The sequence below is a fragment of the Seriola lalandi genome, unplaced genomic scaffold (genome assembly GCF_002814215.2).
Source record: "Seriola lalandi dorsalis isolate HSWRI2012SDOR001 ecotype SW California unplaced genomic scaffold, Sedor1 jcf7180002052652, whole genome shotgun sequence".
Classification (NCBI taxonomy): domain Eukaryota; kingdom Metazoa; phylum Chordata; class Actinopteri; order Carangiformes; family Carangidae; genus Seriola; species Seriola lalandi.
Window position 1 is genome coordinate 271,894 of NW_019523205.1, and position 19,509 is coordinate 291,402.

General features: G+C 41.0%; 1 protein-coding gene across 1 annotated transcript; it reads left to right on the plus strand.

Moving 5' to 3' along the window:
* Window positions 1-1,927: 1,927 nt before the first annotated feature.
* Window positions 1,928-18,914, plus strand: LOC111650652 (myelin protein zero-like protein 2). Its single transcript, XM_023400575.2, has 5 exons — window positions 1,928-2,161; window positions 14,000-14,169; window positions 14,522-14,732; window positions 15,887-16,058; window positions 17,628-18,914. Exons 1-5 carry the CDS (start codon window positions 2,107-2,109, stop codon window positions 17,785-17,787), a joined length of 768 nt encoding a protein of 255 aa, XP_023256343.1. The 5' UTR covers window positions 1,928-2,106; the 3' UTR covers window positions 17,788-18,914.
* The last annotated feature ends 595 nt before the right edge of the window (window positions 18,915-19,509 follow it).

The window sequence follows — 19,509 nt, forward strand, 5'->3', positions numbered from 1 at the left end:
ACTGTTTGCTGTATATGTTAATGATTGTTAATGATCGCGATCATACTAACACATACTGAAAAAGCCAGAGCAGGAAATAACCTCTACCTCTATTTGCAAACATGGTCTTTGATAATAACCATTAACTCTTGTTAGTTGTGTTTGCATGATTTTATATGCACTTCCTCGTTTCTCTCCACAGTAGTAGACAGCAGAGCTGAGCTTTACAGAACATACAACACAGTCTGATAGAACAGATCTTTAGCTTCGTACAGGAAACCAATCAATCTTCATAGTTTCCCTTAGTTAAACTGGTATTAAAATACCATAATAATAAAAGGTGACATATATTAACAATTCTCTATAGATTAGTTATAAGCCGTTAATAAGAAAAACTTTTGTGTTGCCATCTGTGAAAAACCTTTTTGGCTGTTAAGTCATTCATAAATTTGTTATCTATCCCTGTCTGTCTCCCCCCTTATTTCCTGTCCCCCCTCTACAGTCAGCTCTCTAATAAAGGCAGAATAAATAATAAAGTCATCGCTAAAGGGTCAAGAAGTCCTCACCTCTGAACGTGGGGCATCTATAATTATGATCGTAAAAGTTAATAAGGGACTCTCACAGTAATCCACTGAGTCTACAGTTGTAAGTGTTAATAAGTTGATAAGAAATTTGGTTTGATAAGAATATGGATTTTGGTCCAGATGCTCTGTAGCTGCTCTCCAGAAGGTCAGAGGTCAGTCCACTGGAGGAGTCCATGGTGAACTGAAGAGCTCATTAAATTAAGCCAGTGTCACGCTGGAGGAGGATAAGTTCCAGACACAACCTGGCAACCAAAAACCTTATCTTATATATGGCGTATATTTGAATTAGAAAGGATCATTAAATTACATGTGAACCATCAATTAAGCTGCTGGTTACAACCTATGAACCCTATAGTGGTACTAGTTCATATTTGAAAATGTCAAACATCTACATGAGCTGCAGTTAAAGTTATAAAAGATTGAGTCTTGTTTTGGTTTTGACACCTTTCTGAAGCTAATGTAATTATAAATGCTCTTGTCATTCTATAGCTTACGATTTTACTCAGTAGGATTTCACCTGTAAATTCAATAAACCATGTCGGACATAGAAAGCTAGGAGGTGAATTCTAGCCTGTTTCTGTCAGACTGGAATCACAGAGCTGATGTACATCAAAGTGCTTCTCTGCCCCCAAGTGGTTCAAACCAGTAACCAGAGAGTTTCATAGAGTGAATAAACCATTGTGCAGCCTTCTGTTGATCTCCCATAACTGGAAAGCAAGAGCCATCACATCAACATATCATAACGAGTTCTTACCTTAAAGATCCTTCAATTTGTTAAATCACCTCTCAGCTCTTTGGTCTTGTTAACATTCAGATATCCAGAGTTATGTGCATTTGTAGTAAATGGTAAAATGGAGTTCTCCATTTAAAACTGTGACTAATTTGACTTAATAAACAGAATTTTACTTTTTAAATTTAATTTGATTATTAAAATAAAACATTTCAATAAACACAACTTAATCTAGGATGGTTTAATCTCACAGTGATTGTACATTAATCACGTCAAAGCTATATAATAATATAAATCCATGTAATGTTACATTTTAAAGCAGTCATGCTTTTTTATTGCTACATCGGATCATATGCCTTTAGATCATGACTGAAGTATGTGTGGTATCTAAATACAGTAATAGCTTACTGATTAACCTGTCTGCACGTGTTTGCGCAACAGCTGTGACATGTACAGTTAATGTGTTTTACGCAGCAGCAGAACAGGTTGGGTGACCATCAGGAATTTGCCGGCTTTGAGTTTAAAATGTGGGAGAGAGGTAAGAAGGCAGCGAGGAGAGTGGATGACTTTGTTACTCCGCCCGAAAATGTGGTGGGAGGGTGCTGAAATGAAATGTATGAGGGCTGCAGCGAGTTGGGACGCGTCTTTGGAGAGACAGAGGACTCACCGTAACTTCATGTTTTCACCCCTCTCGAAAGTGGATCCAAGGTCTTGTCGGTTGGGTTTCCTGCCTCTGTGAGTCGGCGGAGGAGTCTCAAGTGGGTTTGTTGACTCCCGGTCTGTTGTTTCATCGGACAGCCCGCTGTCCATCCAATGTGCGTAAAAGGGCTCTATTTCTTCACCGTCCTGTCTGGACTGGCAGCTTCAGGTGAGACCCTGGTGTGCTGTGAGTGGATAAACTGAATGAAAAGATTATATTTGATTTTTTTGGGACTAGACTATTTGTTATGGAATTATATGTTTAGTGTTTGGTGATTTATCAAAGTTTCTATTCTGAGATTTTAAACCTCAACCAATGACAGATCGTTTTGATTCCTTACATTCATCAGGACATAATAGCCTATAAATAAACAAAAAATAAATCCATAAATAGCAATAGTATCCTATCATAGTAAAAAGTAGGCTATGGATTCGCCTGTATCTGCTTGGCCGTGTATTTTTGGATCTGTTTTTTCCAACAGTTTCCAATTTCCAACACTTTACGATCTCCAATTTTTTCACATCCAAAGAGTAATCTTAAAAAATAACAGGATGACCCTGTAGATACGCTCCCGACAATCGATGTTCAAAGCAACAGAGAAAACCATGATTGTGTGTCCATTAGTGAAAGCTCCACAGGGACCTCTAACCTCAATCTCTGAGCGCCCGTCGTGCGTCATTGGGAAGTGGAGAACTTGGCCAAGTGGCACCGGGTGGGTCGCTGAAGCAGCCACAGCGGGGACCACTTCTCCCAACATAATGACTTTTACAGTAATTGCCGGTAACAAATCCTGGCCGCATTGTGTTTTGGTTTAATGCAAACTCGCTCATTTCCTGCCCATTAATGTGCATCCGTGCTTACGTTCACAGGCACTGTGAAGTGGCCCGCTGGACTCAGATAAGTCCACCTGCTTCCCGTGCAAAGGGCGTCCAGGATATGTCAGTTGGGTCGTAACAACTTGTCAAATACACACAACCATGTAAATAAACACTAATAGATCACATCCGTTTGTTACAGCTGTTCCCATTGAAATACTGTAGGCTAATGGAGCAGGTTTTAATATCGTGATTTGGCGTACAGCCTATCAATGGCTATTCATTCAGCAGACACCAGGTTGTTTAACCTTGAAGTAATCGGTGTCCATCCCAGTTAAGTGGATTATATTGATTGAACGTGTCCATCCACTGCAAAAGCACCATGCAGGGAATCACTGTAGTAGCAAGATGCTTATGTTTACAAGGAGCATGTGCTTGCAGATCAGTCACAACAGAACAGTCACAGCCTGATACAGACTGAGCAGGAGGATGATTAAATATACTGAGTGGATATAGAGGGATAGATGATAGCATGACAGCATGAAGAAGAGCATGTTGGAACTGATTACAGCTCAGCAGCACCTCAGTTCTCGCCTGTTATTGTATAATCATCATTGCCTTTGGCTTTATTGTGTTGGCAAAATGTCACTGCATGATGAAACAAACCAGCAGAGTCATCATCTCATCTTCATGAAACATGCATGCTATATAATATGTGCAAAATAATATTTGCTCATTTCTCTCATAGATAATAAGATGACATTAAAACAGCACACAGCTAACACATTTACCCATCCGCCTCTGCCATTTTGACGTGCATTGCACTGATCAAAGACAGCATTCATCTGAAGGAGCTTCTTTTTAAGGATTTGTGATACAGACCAAACAGAATAATAATCTCCCTTTTCCTGTCGCTGCTGTAAACATAATCACAGCAATTGTTGCAGTGTTAAAAATCCTTCATCGTCCTGAAAGATAAATGCCCCACTCTCTATTCTGTAAAGAGTGTTTAAGGTGCATTTGAAAAAAAAGAAGGAAGAAATACTATCAGTCGTAATTTGTGTCAGGGTTCTTCTGGGAGCAGTGTTTTTCCTTTCACTACACTAGAGGGAATTTGCTTTTTAGAACAGACATGACCAGATTTGGTCTTATTTTTTTACAGAACCATTTGTGTGTTGTGATAGAAGCTGGATCAGAGGCAGGTTCTTGTGTTTCATGTGGAGGCACAGCACAGTAGTCAGAATGAAAACAGAACATTCAAGTCACTCCATAAACATGTCCTGCAAGATGTTTCCTGCATAGTTTTACACAAGAACGGGTTCATTTCTTCCTAAGATGCCCAGTCCAAATATTATTTTACTTTTTAAATCTTTATTGGGATGCTGGGTCCCCATGGAGGCCGCTCCCACCCTTTGTGCTTTGTGTTTGTACCCTGCCCCCCCCAGGCTCCCATTAAGTACAGTCCACACAAAGACCCAAAGACCATTGGTCATTATTATTGCACTGGAGTAAAACAATTAGCCCCAAGTTTTCTGTGTGGTCAGATTGAGGCAATCTAATTTAAAAATCAACCCTTGATCGAAACAAATACAACGATAGTTCTGTGATTCGTCCACGATCTCCCGGAACTTACATTGTTCTCACGTTTTGTGCTGTTGAAAAGTTTAAAAGGAGTCAGTGATGTTTGAACTGTAAACAGTAATCTCACAACAGCCAAACCTCCTTTACAAAATCTAATTTTTTAAGAAAATACCACAGATTACATTTAAACCTAGTCTTTCCTCTGTTTTACCAGTTGGGTTCAAAACTGGCAAAATAACAATTCAACTGATTGACTAATGAGGAAGGGAAACACGCTGAAAACACTAGATTAGTTTTAACAATTTATACCAGATTACTCTCACAGACAGGAGATTAAAAATCTGAACATCTCTTCATCCTCCGCTGCTGACGATAAATCTGGTATTTGTTTCTGTGCTTTAGTTTAATTCCTTTTGTCTTCCTCTAACATTTTCCTCAACCAGAAGGATGAAATGTTCACAGCCTGACATGTGCAAACCTGTCCTGATTTACAGGTTTAACACACACACATGAACAAATGGCCAGTGTTGATTGCAGCATACCAGATTTCACGTTGGTTGTTTAGACTTCCGTTTAACTCCGTCATGGTTTACAGTAGAGGAGCACCTTCTTGTTTCTGTTTACTGGGATGTAACAGTTATCCACGCCGTCTCTAATCTCGGCACAATGACAAAGCATGGCTGTGGTTTTTGACATGCTTTACTCTACACACTATGCTGTGTGTTGACACACCTTGGAGGACGTCTGGCCATTGTGTCAGGTTGATGGGATTGCCTCGGGGTGTGTAGAGTTGACAGTGACGTGTTCATATGCAAGAACACACCAATCCCCAACACAGAGGGCTTAAGGCGCATCTGTGAAGTGTTGAAGTACGAAGGTTAGGCTCTCCTTGTGCAATGTTTAAATCATAAGACTGCGCTCCGCTCCAAATGTAAACACGGATTCCAAATACATTTCTCACTGAATAGGAAGTGTTTGTGTTTGCAGGTTCATCTGACGTTTGAGTGATTATGCACATACACACACACACACATGCACATTTGTGAGCATGGGTTTTCTGTTTGTGTAGTCGCATTTTTACATAGTCCCTGTTGGCTGGTCACTCATTCTCAAAACTATTTAGAGTTATGGTAAACAGTTGATCTTTGTGGTGAAAGCAAAACTTCCACAGGGTTTACAGCATGTGGAATAAATCAGCAGTTTCCAAAGAATACCAGCAGGTCTTTCTGACTCATATGATCTGCAGAGCCAAGGAATTTCATCATCAGTTGTCATTTGCTGCATAATTTGTGATTAAACACCTAGGAGCCATGATGATAGAATTCCCCAGACTGGGAGAGTCACTCTGTCAGACTACAGTCTTTTATTTGTACTCCAGTACATCCAGCCATTGTTGTTTAAAACGCTGACTATTGAAATGAACTCTACAGCAGACTGAAAGAGTAGCAGAGGCAGCTACTTATCTGGTTTTGCTCTCTAATTATCTGACACTGTACTCAGCTATTTAAGTGAATAAGAGTGTAAGCTGAGGAGAGGAGGGGAGGGGTTAGTGGGTGGGGCAGGTGAACGACAGACTGGAAGGGTTTGGTCACACTTGTACACTGGAAGGAGAGGCCACCCTCGTTAATTTCTATGACGCCCATGTCATGACATATACAAGAGTGCTTTTTAAGCCACCTCTGGAACGCTTGTCCAATGTCCAGCCAGTTTCTATTCTTGCTTATATCCAGTAGCTACATTCGGGAGGAATACTTCTTTAAAAAGCCCTTTGCTTTACAAAGTCTTCCTTTAAAAACTCTTGTCAAAACATAGCTACAACTGTTTTCACAAGCTGAGTGGAACGTTTCGTGAGAACTAAACTGATCTGCATTTGTAACATGCTCTTAGCATTAAGCAAAGAGCAGAGGTCTGTGCCTCCTCCACAGTGTTGTTTCTGATCTGTGTATATATTGTCATTCGCTGATTTACTCATCTGCTCAGGAGCAGAGGTGGAAGTCTCAGTAGGACTGGATTCACTCTGACTCATACCACTGCAGGACACCAAACACACAGCCGGTCTAGCTTCATATTAAATATGTGAAACTAAGGCTGTCTTTTGAGGGTTGGATTGTCCGTCCAACAGAAGCCCTGTGGGTTTAGAGTGAGTCGGATCGAAGCATACGCATTGGACCCCCCCCTAAGGAGTTTGTAATCCCGGGGAGAAGTTGTTGAGTCAGCTGCGAGGTGGGAGTGGAAGAGGTTTGATGGATTAAACTCTTATCCTCACTCACCCACTACTTGTTTCCTCTGGACGCCGCTGCCTGATGAATTACAATTGGCCTGGAGGAAGCAGGTGGAGGGAGAAAGAAGGAGAGGAAGAAAGAGTTCAAAAAAAGAGATCGATGCTTGGTTTGTTTGCACTGACCTTTAGAGTGTTTTCAGACACTCTTTTGTAGTTGTCTGTAGTTCATACTTTTATATAGGGTAGAAAGCAGAGCAAAAATCTGCCATTCTGACAGGAGTGTGTAGACTGTATGTGTTTTTTTCTCAAAGAGTGAATCCAGGCTTTTAGATTTGCTGTTCCATACAGCTGGTGTCTGGTTTGTCTCTCAGGCTGTTATACAATTTATACTTCAGCTTTGTTTGGAGTAGAAGGCATGAGTAAGGAATGTCAACGCAGATGAAAGAGTTTGACTTTCTGCAGTGCCACCTGCAAAGTCAAGTCCTGCCCACTCTATTTGATTGACAAGTGATCTGTGGGTAGTGTGTGCAGAAGCAGAGAAGTTAGCACCAATAATAATAATCAAATACAAATAAAATAGCAGAACTTTTACAGATAAGTACTGAATATTATGTTGAAGGGAAAGCGAGGTAGTCCTAATGTTATGGTATGTGTTCACTTTTATCATTCCGTATATGGCCAAAAGTATGTGGATGGCTGAGACTTACACCTTTGTGTGATAATTGCACATGTCATCCAAAACCATGGGCATAAATCTGCTGCTTTAACACCCGTCGCTCTTCTGGGAAGACTTTTCACAAGATTTTTCGAACCTGGCTGCAGGTATTTTCTCCCATTCAGCCACAAGCTCATTAAAAAGGTAGGCTACTGATGTCGGGCTATAAAGCCTGACCTGTAGTCACCGGTCACATCCATCCCGAAGATGGTGGATGGGATTTAGGTAGCAGTTTTTCCACCGCAGACTCAGAAAACAATTTCTGTACAAACATGACCTTGTGCATGGGGTTAGAGTTTGGATGAAACAGGGCCTTCTACAAACTTTTGCCACAAAGTTGCACACAGAATGTCATCTAAAATATCACTGTGTGCTGCATCATTGAGATTTCCCTTCGCTGGAACAAAGGGGCCCAAACTATGAAAAACAGCCCCAGAACAAAAACACACAAAAGTACAGTATATAAGCACTTACCTTTGAGTGTATAGTGTATTTGCTTGTTTTGGCACAACTGTATGTTCATGACTTTGTGGAATGAATGGAAGCTCTTACAGAGAAAATATACAGCTCAGTATGATGCACATAGTTGTGTGCATCTCAGGGGTTCCCTCCCATCACACCACTCAACACTCACCCTCTCCCTCAACTCTGTGTCCTCCTCCTCTGCGAACATACTGTTACCTGAACCTGCTATTCCCAGCCCTCAGCCCAGGCCTGCATGAAAGACAGCCGTTGTTAAAAAAAAGACTAACCTAGGAAAAACTAACCTGGGCTTATGAAACCTCTCACAAAGAGGAGAAGAGGCTCTTTGTAGTCCACTGAGCGCTTTGTGTGTTTGGTCCTCTCCTAAGTGTTTCCTCCAAAACCGGTGCAACAGAAAATCAGGTTTCCTCTGGTGGTCCCTTTGTTTGTGAGCCATAATGAAGAGAGGAAAGGCACAAACACACACCGTCTAGGAAATAATGTAATGAAACCAATTTCCTGATTCAGAGGGTCGGTCCGGCTCCTACAGTGTTTCCTCCCCTCTCTTAAAGCCCTTAGGAGGACTTAATACTTTGCAAATGGAAAGACCAGGTCTATAGTGTATACTGTAAAAGAAACACCTCTTAAACAGTGATTGGTAACTGTGTGGTATCCCCATGACATCCTTGGATATCAGGCTGTAGGCCTACTATCTGATCATGAATATTATCATACTCTTTTATTAAAATCAGCTCTGCTTCCCCTTTGCTGTTTATAAATCAGCATATTTATGAAAAACTGCATCAACAAACCCTCAAACTAAAAGGCGACACAAAAACTTTGACAAAGATCTGCATTGTGTAGCGAGGCAGGCACAGTGTGTTCACTCTGTGGACTGTTTTTAAGATATTCAAAGAAAATATTTAGAATACCGGAAAATATTTACTGAGCAGTTATGACAGGAGTTCAATATACCAAGCATGCCTCTCTGCAGTGTGAAACACACCCAAAATGGCCTGAAAATGCTTAAGTTCTGGAAATGCTACCCATGGTAACGGTTACTAAGCGGAACAAATAAATAAATATGAAGAGACAGTTCTGTTTGTTGGTCTGTTGGCTGAATCTCTCAACTAGTTGAGAGATTTTTGTTTGCACTTATAAAGCACATGCGTAGCTACACATTTGGCAACCTGAGACCAAAGACACTATGTAAAACATGGCTGGGTTTATGCGCTTTAAAACCTGCCCACACTCTTTGACATTGGGTGAAATATTATATGGGCAGGTCAAACACCACTTCATATTTTTTCTGCCCCCCTTGGAAGGCTTTTATACAATCTTGGAATGACTGCCAAGCCAAGCAAACCTAATCACACTCGAGTGGGCTTGGTTTGATTATTTTACAGCAGATGAACGTATTTGCCCTCTTTGGCTTCAGACAGGCAAGTGGACCAGTGCAGTGTGTACCAAGTAGTGTTGACAGGTAGAATAAAGTACATTAAAGGTTCAGCAAGTTCATCTTATTGTGATATATTGGATATATTGACAGATATTATGGACCAACGCCAACACTGGTACATCTAATGGAGTGTGTCCGTGTGTGTGTGTGTGTGTGTGTGTGTGTGTGTGTATGTGTATGTATGGACCTGTGCCAATAGTGATCCCACTGAAAGATTGCAAGCCCAACATACGCACAAACACACACGCACACATGCATAACAATGGAAAATAATAGTTTACGACCTATTCCACCTATTCTCGATGCCATATCTGTACTACATCTGGAGTTTACATTGACAAAGATATTCCCACACACACAGGCGTGCACACACACACACACACATTCTCCAGGAGTTTGTGTTACATAAGACGCTGACCTGAATAATCCCTCGTTAGAAAATCTTTGTCACTATATTTGTTTCGAGTTCAGGTAATCAGGAAACAAAGTGCACACTTGCCAAAAGGACTAATTTAGTCTTACCACATTTCACGGCATTTATTAACTTTAATTTTTACTCAGCGTTACTCAGAGTTAACTTTTACTCAGCAGTAGCCTACCTTTGTGCCAACTTAACTAGAGGTTTTGTGTCCTTTCAGTTAATACCCCCTTCTCCTGTTCCTGCTGATTACATGAAAGATATAAGATATTAATTGTTTTTGGAATTAAATCTCTTGTTTTACATTGTTCTGCAAGTATTTTGCAATAAAACTCCAGCATGTCAGACAGTATCCGCAATATTTGAAACATAATTAGGATAAATTCATACATTTGTCTGCACTCTGGCTCTGCCCTCCTCTGTAGGGTACATAACTCCATCTTAATAAGCCGTGAAAGCTATCTCTCTCTGCCTCTGGACACTGGGTGTGGTCGGCACTGGCAGGATGTCCAGACATAAACAAGTGAGCGACTTAGACTGGACAGAGAGGCAAGTTGGAGTAGAAGAATGGATGCACAAACAAGCAGTATTATCTTATCTCCTCCTTACAGATTGCACTTATGTAGAATAATGCGTTTTCCATCATGTTGTTATCCTCCGGGCTCCATCCATACACTTCTTACTCACTCATACTCAATCATCCCGCTCTTGTTCATCACTTAAGCTCGCTCTCTCATTTCTGCTTATTTATCCCTCTTCTCTCTTTCTCTAAATGATCAAAATTCTGCACGCTTAATGTCTTCACTCATGTAATGGAACACGTCCTCCCCACCAATTAGAGCCTGCTAATGACTGATTAAATGGTGATCATGTACTTTTAGCTGCAGGGACAAATTATTGTAGTAATTGAGGCACTGTACATAGCTCTAACTGTTCTGTCATTCCACTAATATCCATTTTGTCTTCAAAAAGGCCCAATTAACCTTAATTCTTAATCAGCGCAGCTTGTGTCAGAAGATGGCATAGTTGAAAGCGTTTTTTTTTTTCCCATTTCTTTTTTTGTTGTTGAAAGGAGATTAGAGACGCTTATTTAAATCAATGTACTGTAAATAGAATGGCTAATTCAAAATGAGGTGTTTTGGCCTGGAGGACCTGCTTTCTTTCCTGATTTATGAAGCATGATGAATCATTTCAGCGTGAGCTTTTTGAAGAATTTGGTTGAGGAGGATAGGCATTGTACTGTATTGCTAAGCTAATCATGCTCTATACTCCCTGAAATGAGGATGCAGAAATAGAGGGGTTTAACTGTGGATATGAGTTTGATGAGCAATGAATTCTCCTCAATGTATGAACCAGACTGTAGAGTCTACAGCTATGAGGCTTTACTACAGCAGTGCTTTGGGCTAAATTTGCTGATGTCACCAACGCTTAATTTAGCATGTTAGCATGCTAACATTTGTTAATTAGTGTCAAACACAAAGTGAAGCTCAGGCGGCCCTGTCGATAGTTTTTCAGGTATTTTCTTATAAACCAAAGGTAGATTAAAATGTTGACCTGATGACGGTGCTAGATTAAAAGTTAAGGGATCGCCAAAGTTAATAAAATTCATCTTGAGGGTCTTACCAAAATGTTGTCATTATGTCAACCTCATTGTGACACAAGAACAAAAGTCAAGAAATCTCCAATGTCATCAAGATTTATTGTTTTGGCTCCGTTAATATCTGGACAAAATTTCAAAGCAATCCATCCAACAGCTGATGAGATATTTCAGTCTGGACCAAAGTGATGAACAGACGGAATGACAGACTGACATTGTCGTGTAACCCATGGCCACACACAGAAAACCTAGTACAGTTTGAAATGATGCATTTACTTCTTCAAAGGACCAGCAGTAATTTTTGTGAGCCATGCAATTCAATATACATACATTTCTGCTCCCACTCCCACACATTTCCACTTTCTCTTTGTCAGCCTTCACATAGAATATGGTAGATGAAACTTCTACTCATGGCTCAGACCCTTCTACTGAGATTTGACACGCACACACACACACACACACACACACACACACACACACACACACACACACACACACACATACACACACCCGTCCACGGACAGACACACACGCCTTCACCTTTGAGCCAGTGAGGGAGTAATTACTGGCTGCACTGATACAGCCCAGCGCTGATGCAATCTGCTTAATGAATATCCTAAACACATGCAGTTTAATCCACTAACTTCAGTGTTTCGATACACTGCCAGGTAGATGAGGAAGGGAGAGAGGATGGTATGAGAGAAAGCTTGTTCCTTACCAAATTCATCCATCAGAGATCCATCAAGTTATTATATTGAAATAAAGTTACATTTTTCTTGTTCTTCGTGCCAGCAGAAATATCTGCCAGTTGGGTAAGATTTGTTGCATTGTAAACCAAATAGTTTCATCATCTTTCTTCACTTAAGCAGCAATTTATAAATACAAGTTGAAGTACCTGTCTTATTTTAAACGTACTGATGCAGAGTAATCCCAAAATAAGCATGAAGTTGTCATTGCATTAGCACATGTTTTTTTTCACTCAAGAAAAATACATTTTAAATTCTGAAACAAGACCCGACAATTGCTAAGATGGACATTTTCGTGCAGTATGTAATCTGCCTGTATTGCTCACTCGTTCACATTCCTCCCAGGTTTCATCGGCTCATTTAAAACATATTAGGCTGTTAGAGAGCTGTTAGGGCCCAGCGATGAGAGAGAAGCCCGTCTGTTTAATGCTGTGTGGAGGCTGTCTGGTTGTCCCGCTCTCTCATCCCAGCCCACAGGAAACTCTTTCCAGCCTGATAAGGAACAGAACACGCTGCCGGAGGAGCCAAGACCCCGCTGACATTTTCCTAGTTACCTCCTGCCTTAATGCTCGCTGTGATTACAATGCAGGGGAAACGATATGGCTTAGTTTCCTAGATTTTTGTTATTTCTATGCCTAGAGCGTTATGTTACCATTCAACTTAAGGCAAACCCATCTTAGTTTACTTAACCCTCATTTTAAATTGCAGAATAGAGGTTGATCCAGCTTTTTAGGGCTGAAAATCTTTATGATACAAACATAGTGATCACTGTTGCATGTAACCCTTATACATGCCTCCTTACTGCATCAATAAAAACCGAAGCCTGGGATGCACTTGTACGATTGAGTCACAGACAGCCCTTCAGTCAGACTCAAGTGTCTCTGATAGTTAGAGCTCTCATCAAGTGTTTGAATTGTTCTGCAAGGTCCTCTTATGGAGTGTGCTAATGATGTTAGGACAAGCCTCGGGTACCCTGAGCCGATTTTGGCTGCTAGCTCTGCAGACGGACGGTCTGCTGTGTGCCATGGCATTGACTTTAATAAAGCTAGACACGGCTCCTGATATTATTAGGGCATATGCGGCTCTCACTAAAAATAGCCAAGGTGATTTTGACTAGACAGCCTGCACACAGTCTTCCACAGAGACTTAGATTTTAGCTTTAGAATACAGTCGGATCTGCTTTGATAAACAAGACTCAACAGTCTCGGGCAGAGGGAGATGTGATTGACTGGTTTCTGACGTCATGTTGACCACCTGCCAGGCAGGAACTCCATTTTAAGCATGTCTCTGCCTGGCACAGTGCATGCGTGTGTGTGTTTCAGTGCAACGCATGTGTGTGTCCACGCTAACTCCATTCTGGGGTACTCCATCCATCATTATGTGGAAGAGCCAGATTGTTGCCAATATCATTCTCCGCTCTTCCAGTCCTTTCATTTTCCATCTAATATGTGTATCACATACTGTAAAGATTGATATAGTCCATATCCATATAATATACAGCAGACTCTCAATTTCAGCCCTGTCTCAGCTGCAGCAGTGTAGCGAAAGTGGCTATTATTCATCATGTCACAGATTTGAATCAGTTCAGACTTTCAGGATGTAATGAAGTAGATTTTTGAAGGGAATTCACTCACTGATTGCAGATCTAATCTCACACTTTCAGCATTTGGACTAATCTGAAAGATTTCAGTGTGTAATATACTATATGTATCTAATACAGTTATAGCGACAACTTAGAGTTAGTGATTTGTCTTGCAGCAGCTCTGCGTAGGCAGAGGTAGGGTCACTGGGTACACTGTGCACTCACTAAGCAGGAAATTACTGATGAAGGTGAATTCATCCTGCACCTTTTGTGCTGTATTTTTTTATATGTATTTGTATTTCTTTGAAAAAGCATTCGCGTATGTATGTCTGTATTGATTTTGCTTTCTTTGCAATGGATTCTGCTTTGAAGTAAACTCTGCTGCTGCGCCATATGTTTGTATTTTGCAGGCGTGCTGCAGGTCAGCGGGATGCGTGTATACACATCTGGGGATGTAGAGGCAGTGAATGGGACTGATGTTCGTCTCAAGTGCACATTCCATACATCCGCTCCTATTAATGCCAACTCCCTCACCATCTCCTGGAGCTTTAGACCCCTCGTTCCAGGCCGAGAGGAATCGGTGAGTGTGTGCGTGTCTGTGTTTGGGAGAAAATGTGATAAAACCTCAAACCTCCCTCATTGTGTCAGGGAGCATCCACCCCCTCAGTCGACTGAGAGAGGAGCTGGTGAGTCATCAGGCTCCCTACGGAGCATCCAAGACAGCCGTGCTTGTGTGAGTGTGTGTGTGTGCATATTGAGAATAGAGTGAAAAATATGCAACAGGTCCGGGCTCATGTCTTGCCTTTCTTTCTCTTTCAGAATAAAATATCATCCTTCCCCAGCAGTTTGCTGTGACTTTTTGTCTGTGAAAATCCAACCAATCAATATCATTGTTACTCCAAACAAATCCACTCTTCAAATTCCACCCGTAGGTATTCCACTACCAGCAGAAACCCTATCCTCCTGTCGAGGGCATTTTCAGGAAGCGCGTCGCTTGGGCCGGTGACATCATGGGCCGTGACGCTTCCATCATAATTCGACAGGTCAAGTTCACCTACAACGGCACTTACATCTGCCAGGTCAAGAATCCACCAGATGTACACGGCACGGTGGGAGAGATTCGACTCCGTGTCGTCACCACAGGTCAGCAGATTCATTTTCAGACAAAATATTTATTTATATATGAATATATATCATGAATATTGTCTATTTTCATGTGTCTCTGAAAACATCTGCTTTTCATCTCTTGCTTAAAAGCCACATAAAATAGGACAGCACAATCTAGATTGAAATAAAGCAAATTATTATAATTTCAGAATGATTTCTGGTTTGATGTGATATGAATTTTATATTAAATCACTGTCACATTTAGGTTTAGATTGCAAATGTTCCAGACATATGAATAACAATTAAAATTTAATTTTCTCATCACTATTCTAGTCTATGAACAATAGATGGAAAAAAGAGTGGGCTGCTGTACAGTTATAACCTAATCTGTGACTTACGATTATCATATTAATCATCAAAGTACCTTTAATGAGCTTAATTAATTAATTACATATTTTGCTGCCCCGTCTTTCTGTGTGATTTAGAGTAAGTACAAACAACCACAGCTGCTCATTTTACTCCCTACATTTTATTTTCTTATAAAATAACAGGCAAAATGCCAACAGACTAAAAATCTACAGTCATGCTAGCAGCTCTGTGAGGCTGTCCTTTGTTGCAGTGGTGCTTTAAGCTAAATGCTAATGTCAGCATGCTCACAGAGTCAATGCTAACATGCTGATGTTTTGTGTGTTAGCATGCCATTATATGCTAATTAGTACTAAACACAAAACGCAAACAGTTGAGGCTAACAGGAACCTCATTAGTGTAGGTTTACAGGATGGAAATAAACCAAATGGGCAACCAACTGAAATTTTGACCTGATGTTGGTTCCAGCTGAAAAGTCAGATGATCAACAAAGTCATTACAATTAATTCTAGCCAGCATTAGTTGACTTTTCACTCAAAACCACACATGTGAACCTCATGGTGGCACTAGAGGAAATCATTAGGATTCATCCTTTGGGGACCATATTGACAATTGTTGAGATCTCCGCCAAAGTGACTGACAAGCTGACATTGTCATCCCTAGCATGGCTAAAAACTGAAATTCCTTTTTTGTGAATTTACAACAGACACTCATTTACAAATGCACAATACAAGAGTATAAACAGCTCTGAGCAGTGATGGCAGTTTTGCTTCGTCATTAAAACACACTCAGTCTGCATTCCTGTGTTTCCTTCTCACCTACAGCCTCTTTCTCCGAACTTCTCCTGCTGGCGTTGGCCATCGGGGGTGGGATCACCGCGGTGGTCATCCTCCTCGTCATCATCCTGTCCTGCAGGAGGTGCAAGAAGAGGAGACAGAGACAGCTGGAAGGGAATGAGGAGGCTCCCTGCAAGGAGAGAAAAGATCCCACTGCGTGGTAAGACCAAGAGACAGGCAGAGGGAGAGGAAGAGGGGGACAGAGAGAGGAAAAGGAGAACCACACACTTCCTCTCTCTCTCTCCTTCCGTCTGACTCTGGGGATCGTGGCATGTGGTGCTCCCTCTTGGGGCCTGGGGGCTCTTTTCTTACTGGACACTTCACTTCCTGTCTCCTCTCCGACCGCAGTACCAAACCTGGACCAGTTGATGGGCAGCTGTCATGAAGCAGAAATAAAACGAGAATGTGCCTTTTCTGTAGAACTTTAGCCAGACTGCTGTGTATCTCCCATGATATCACCATGTGCCTTTCATTCCTTGAGGGAACCAACTGTTTTATCGGTTCATCTTTTCTCGTTCAGCTAAATGGGTTTCCAAACACATTTCCTGTTTAGAGTGAATGTTTTGATGATGTAGAGGTAGAACAATGCTGTATTCCTGCTGTTTACTTCCCTACTAATACATTTTGACCCCCAACATACTAATGCAGCAAAAGCCACATGTTTTGATTTATTATTTCAACAAACAATAGAAACTTTGGAACAATGAATGAGCAGTTTCATGACTTCTATTGAAATTTTATTTTAATTACCGGATGATGGGAAACATTATGAAACCCCATACAAAGCTTTTATCAACTCTAATTTCAGTTGTCAAATATATTAGCCGTCTTTGCTGTAGTTTACCTGAACCTGCAGGAGGATGCTGGTGTACATTTCTGTTCTTTTTCACTACTGAAGTTGTATCGCTGTATTTTTCTGAGATTCTGTGGTGTTGTTAGAATGATTTTTGTGACTACTGCAGAAATATCAAATAATCAAAAGCCAATGGTGAGCACTTGTTGGAAACAGACATTTTGTACTTTTATTTAAAAAAATTACAAGCACTTAATTAAATACAATATCAATTCTAAATTTCATTGACAAAGTGGCTTTTTTTTTTTTTTACCACATCTGAAGGTGTATTGTCTGTTTTGAACAATGAGCTATTTTGTCAAAACTTCTTCTTTCTGGGCATGTGGGACTTCTTTGCCTCTCTCTTGGGTTTTCAGATCTCTCTGTAACAGCTGCCATAACTGGTTACTGTGAAAGATGTGTTGTGATAACGTGTGCACCACACTTCAAAAGCCAAGCCTCTTCAGGAAAAGTTGACAACATCACTGTCATTTTGGTTGATCATATTTATTCAGACTTCAAACCGAATTTTTCACTGAGAAACTTGGTGAAGGAAGGAAATGATTTCACCCAAATCAGATGCAGATGGGTAAACAGATATTTTAAACCAACCTTTGCTCTCAACTTGGGACGACTTAACCCTGTGTGATGCTAACGCTTTGTCCATGCTGCTGTGTTTGTGTTGCTGGCTGCTTGTCTTTGTCCTCTCCCCATTGTGCGTGACTTATGCACATGCATGTACATAAATAATTCATGAATATGTCATGCATGAATGCTTATCCCTGTGTGTGTGTGTGTGTGTGTGTGTGTGTGTGTGTGTACTACGTTGCTGTTACCTCCCCATCGTGCATATCTTCCTGTCCCCTCTGTATGTGCATATGTGTGTGTGTGTCCCAGCCACCCATCGAGGGCCATCCACCTCTACCTATCAGAGACGTCCATAGAGATTGACAGTTCAGATGGCATGATCTCAGAGGCAAGCACCAAAGACCCGAGCTCCTCAGAGGAGGAGGGCCCGAGCTCAGACGACGACGACGGCGGTGATGACTCCGACTGAGTAAGTGGGGACAGATAGAGAGACACTAACACTGATGTGAAGCCAGCAAGGAAGGTCGCTGGAGGGCTGCCCAGATAGCACCCATGGATTTATTTCCCTGGTTCTGCTGAGTGGAGGCCGGATGAAGAGAGAGCTACTGCTGCTGCCACTGCAGTGTCGGAAACAACCACATTGTTCCTGATTAAGAGGAAAACGGAAAGAAAGTTCTGTTTCAAAGTTTCCGACTAAGAACAAAGAGATTGCAGCGATGCTTTTGATAATGATCAAGACTTTGAAACAAAATCCAAAGTACGATGACTTTCCTTTTGAGAGAGTCCAGAAATATTCATTTGAGGGAAGAAATGCTGTTTGAAACCCGCAGGGCTCACAAAGTGAGAGGCTCCTGAAGCTGGCGTGGCTACTGTCACAAAGGAAAAAGGCGTCAATTCGTGTTCAATAACTGTCTGTTCTCCTAGACATGGATCTTGTTAAGTCAATAATAAATTCAGCTGCAACAAGCAATCAATTTCATCAAAGATACTGGACTTTAAGTAGTTAGAGTGAGGACAGTACCTCCCAACATGATGAGCCACACACAGACCGCCATATTTAGATGGGTGTCCATAACTTCAGGCATAATCTGTAGTTTTAGAGCTAAAAGCAGTTTAATCCTCTAGATGTAGGCTGAGGGGGCTAACAATATGCCACATCAGATTGCTTGGATAAAAAAGCATAAATGTGATGTTTCTTTCATTAAGCCTGAAGGCCAAATAGTTGATCAGTGAGTGAACAACTGCAGGCACGTAAATGTCCTAAGTGTCGTGTGGGAGCTCACAGTCAGATCTGAAAACCCTTTGATTGCAAAACGTCCTTGAGAGCCTGTTTTCTCTCCGTGTGCCTGTGAATGAATCACGGCTACTAACAGATGATTGTAATAACTGTCTTTCTCCCTTTTTGTGACAGAATTTTGTACCTGTGATGTAATACTGAGCAATATGTTTATAGATTTTTCTTTTTTTCTAGTTTATTTTAGATAATGCCAGAAGTATTTTGTTCTGTTGTTTAAAAATGTCACTGTATTTTTATTGTTGTAGAGCTTTTATAAAAAAAAAAAAGATTTTCTAATAAAAATGCCTTTAAATCTTTTACCACATTGCGTCAAATAAATTTCACCACACAAAGCTGATGTTGGAAGACAATAGTTGGCCTGAGAAACAAATAATCACACACAACTTGGCATGATTTGACAGGACTCATCTATTATGTAAGAGAGGAATCTTGTTATCTAGCATTTATTATGCATCATTATTTTTAATGCACTACCTCCAGTTGTGTGCTTATGATGTATCCCTCTGTAGAGTTCTTTCGCTTGTTTACCTGTAAGCATTGCTGCGGTGAATTGTTTAATTTTTTGCAGGTTCGATATTTATTACATTAGCTATGCTTGCCTTTGTGACTCCAGTCTGGGTTTGCTTATTTGTTGCAGGAGATTGTTCATGACCACGAATATATTACTCTACATCTGTGTGCGTGCGTGTGTGTATTTGTGTGCATTGATCAAAGTCTGCCCCTCTGGGTGCAACTTTAGTTACTGACTGACAGACCTAGTGTGTGTGTGCATGCCTGTGTGTAGATGGGGTCAGAGCATGGATGACTAACGCCAAACACAGGGACAGGGTGGGCAGATTCTGTTTATCCAAATCTAAATAATTACATTTAATTAGTAGAGAAAGGGCACTAGTG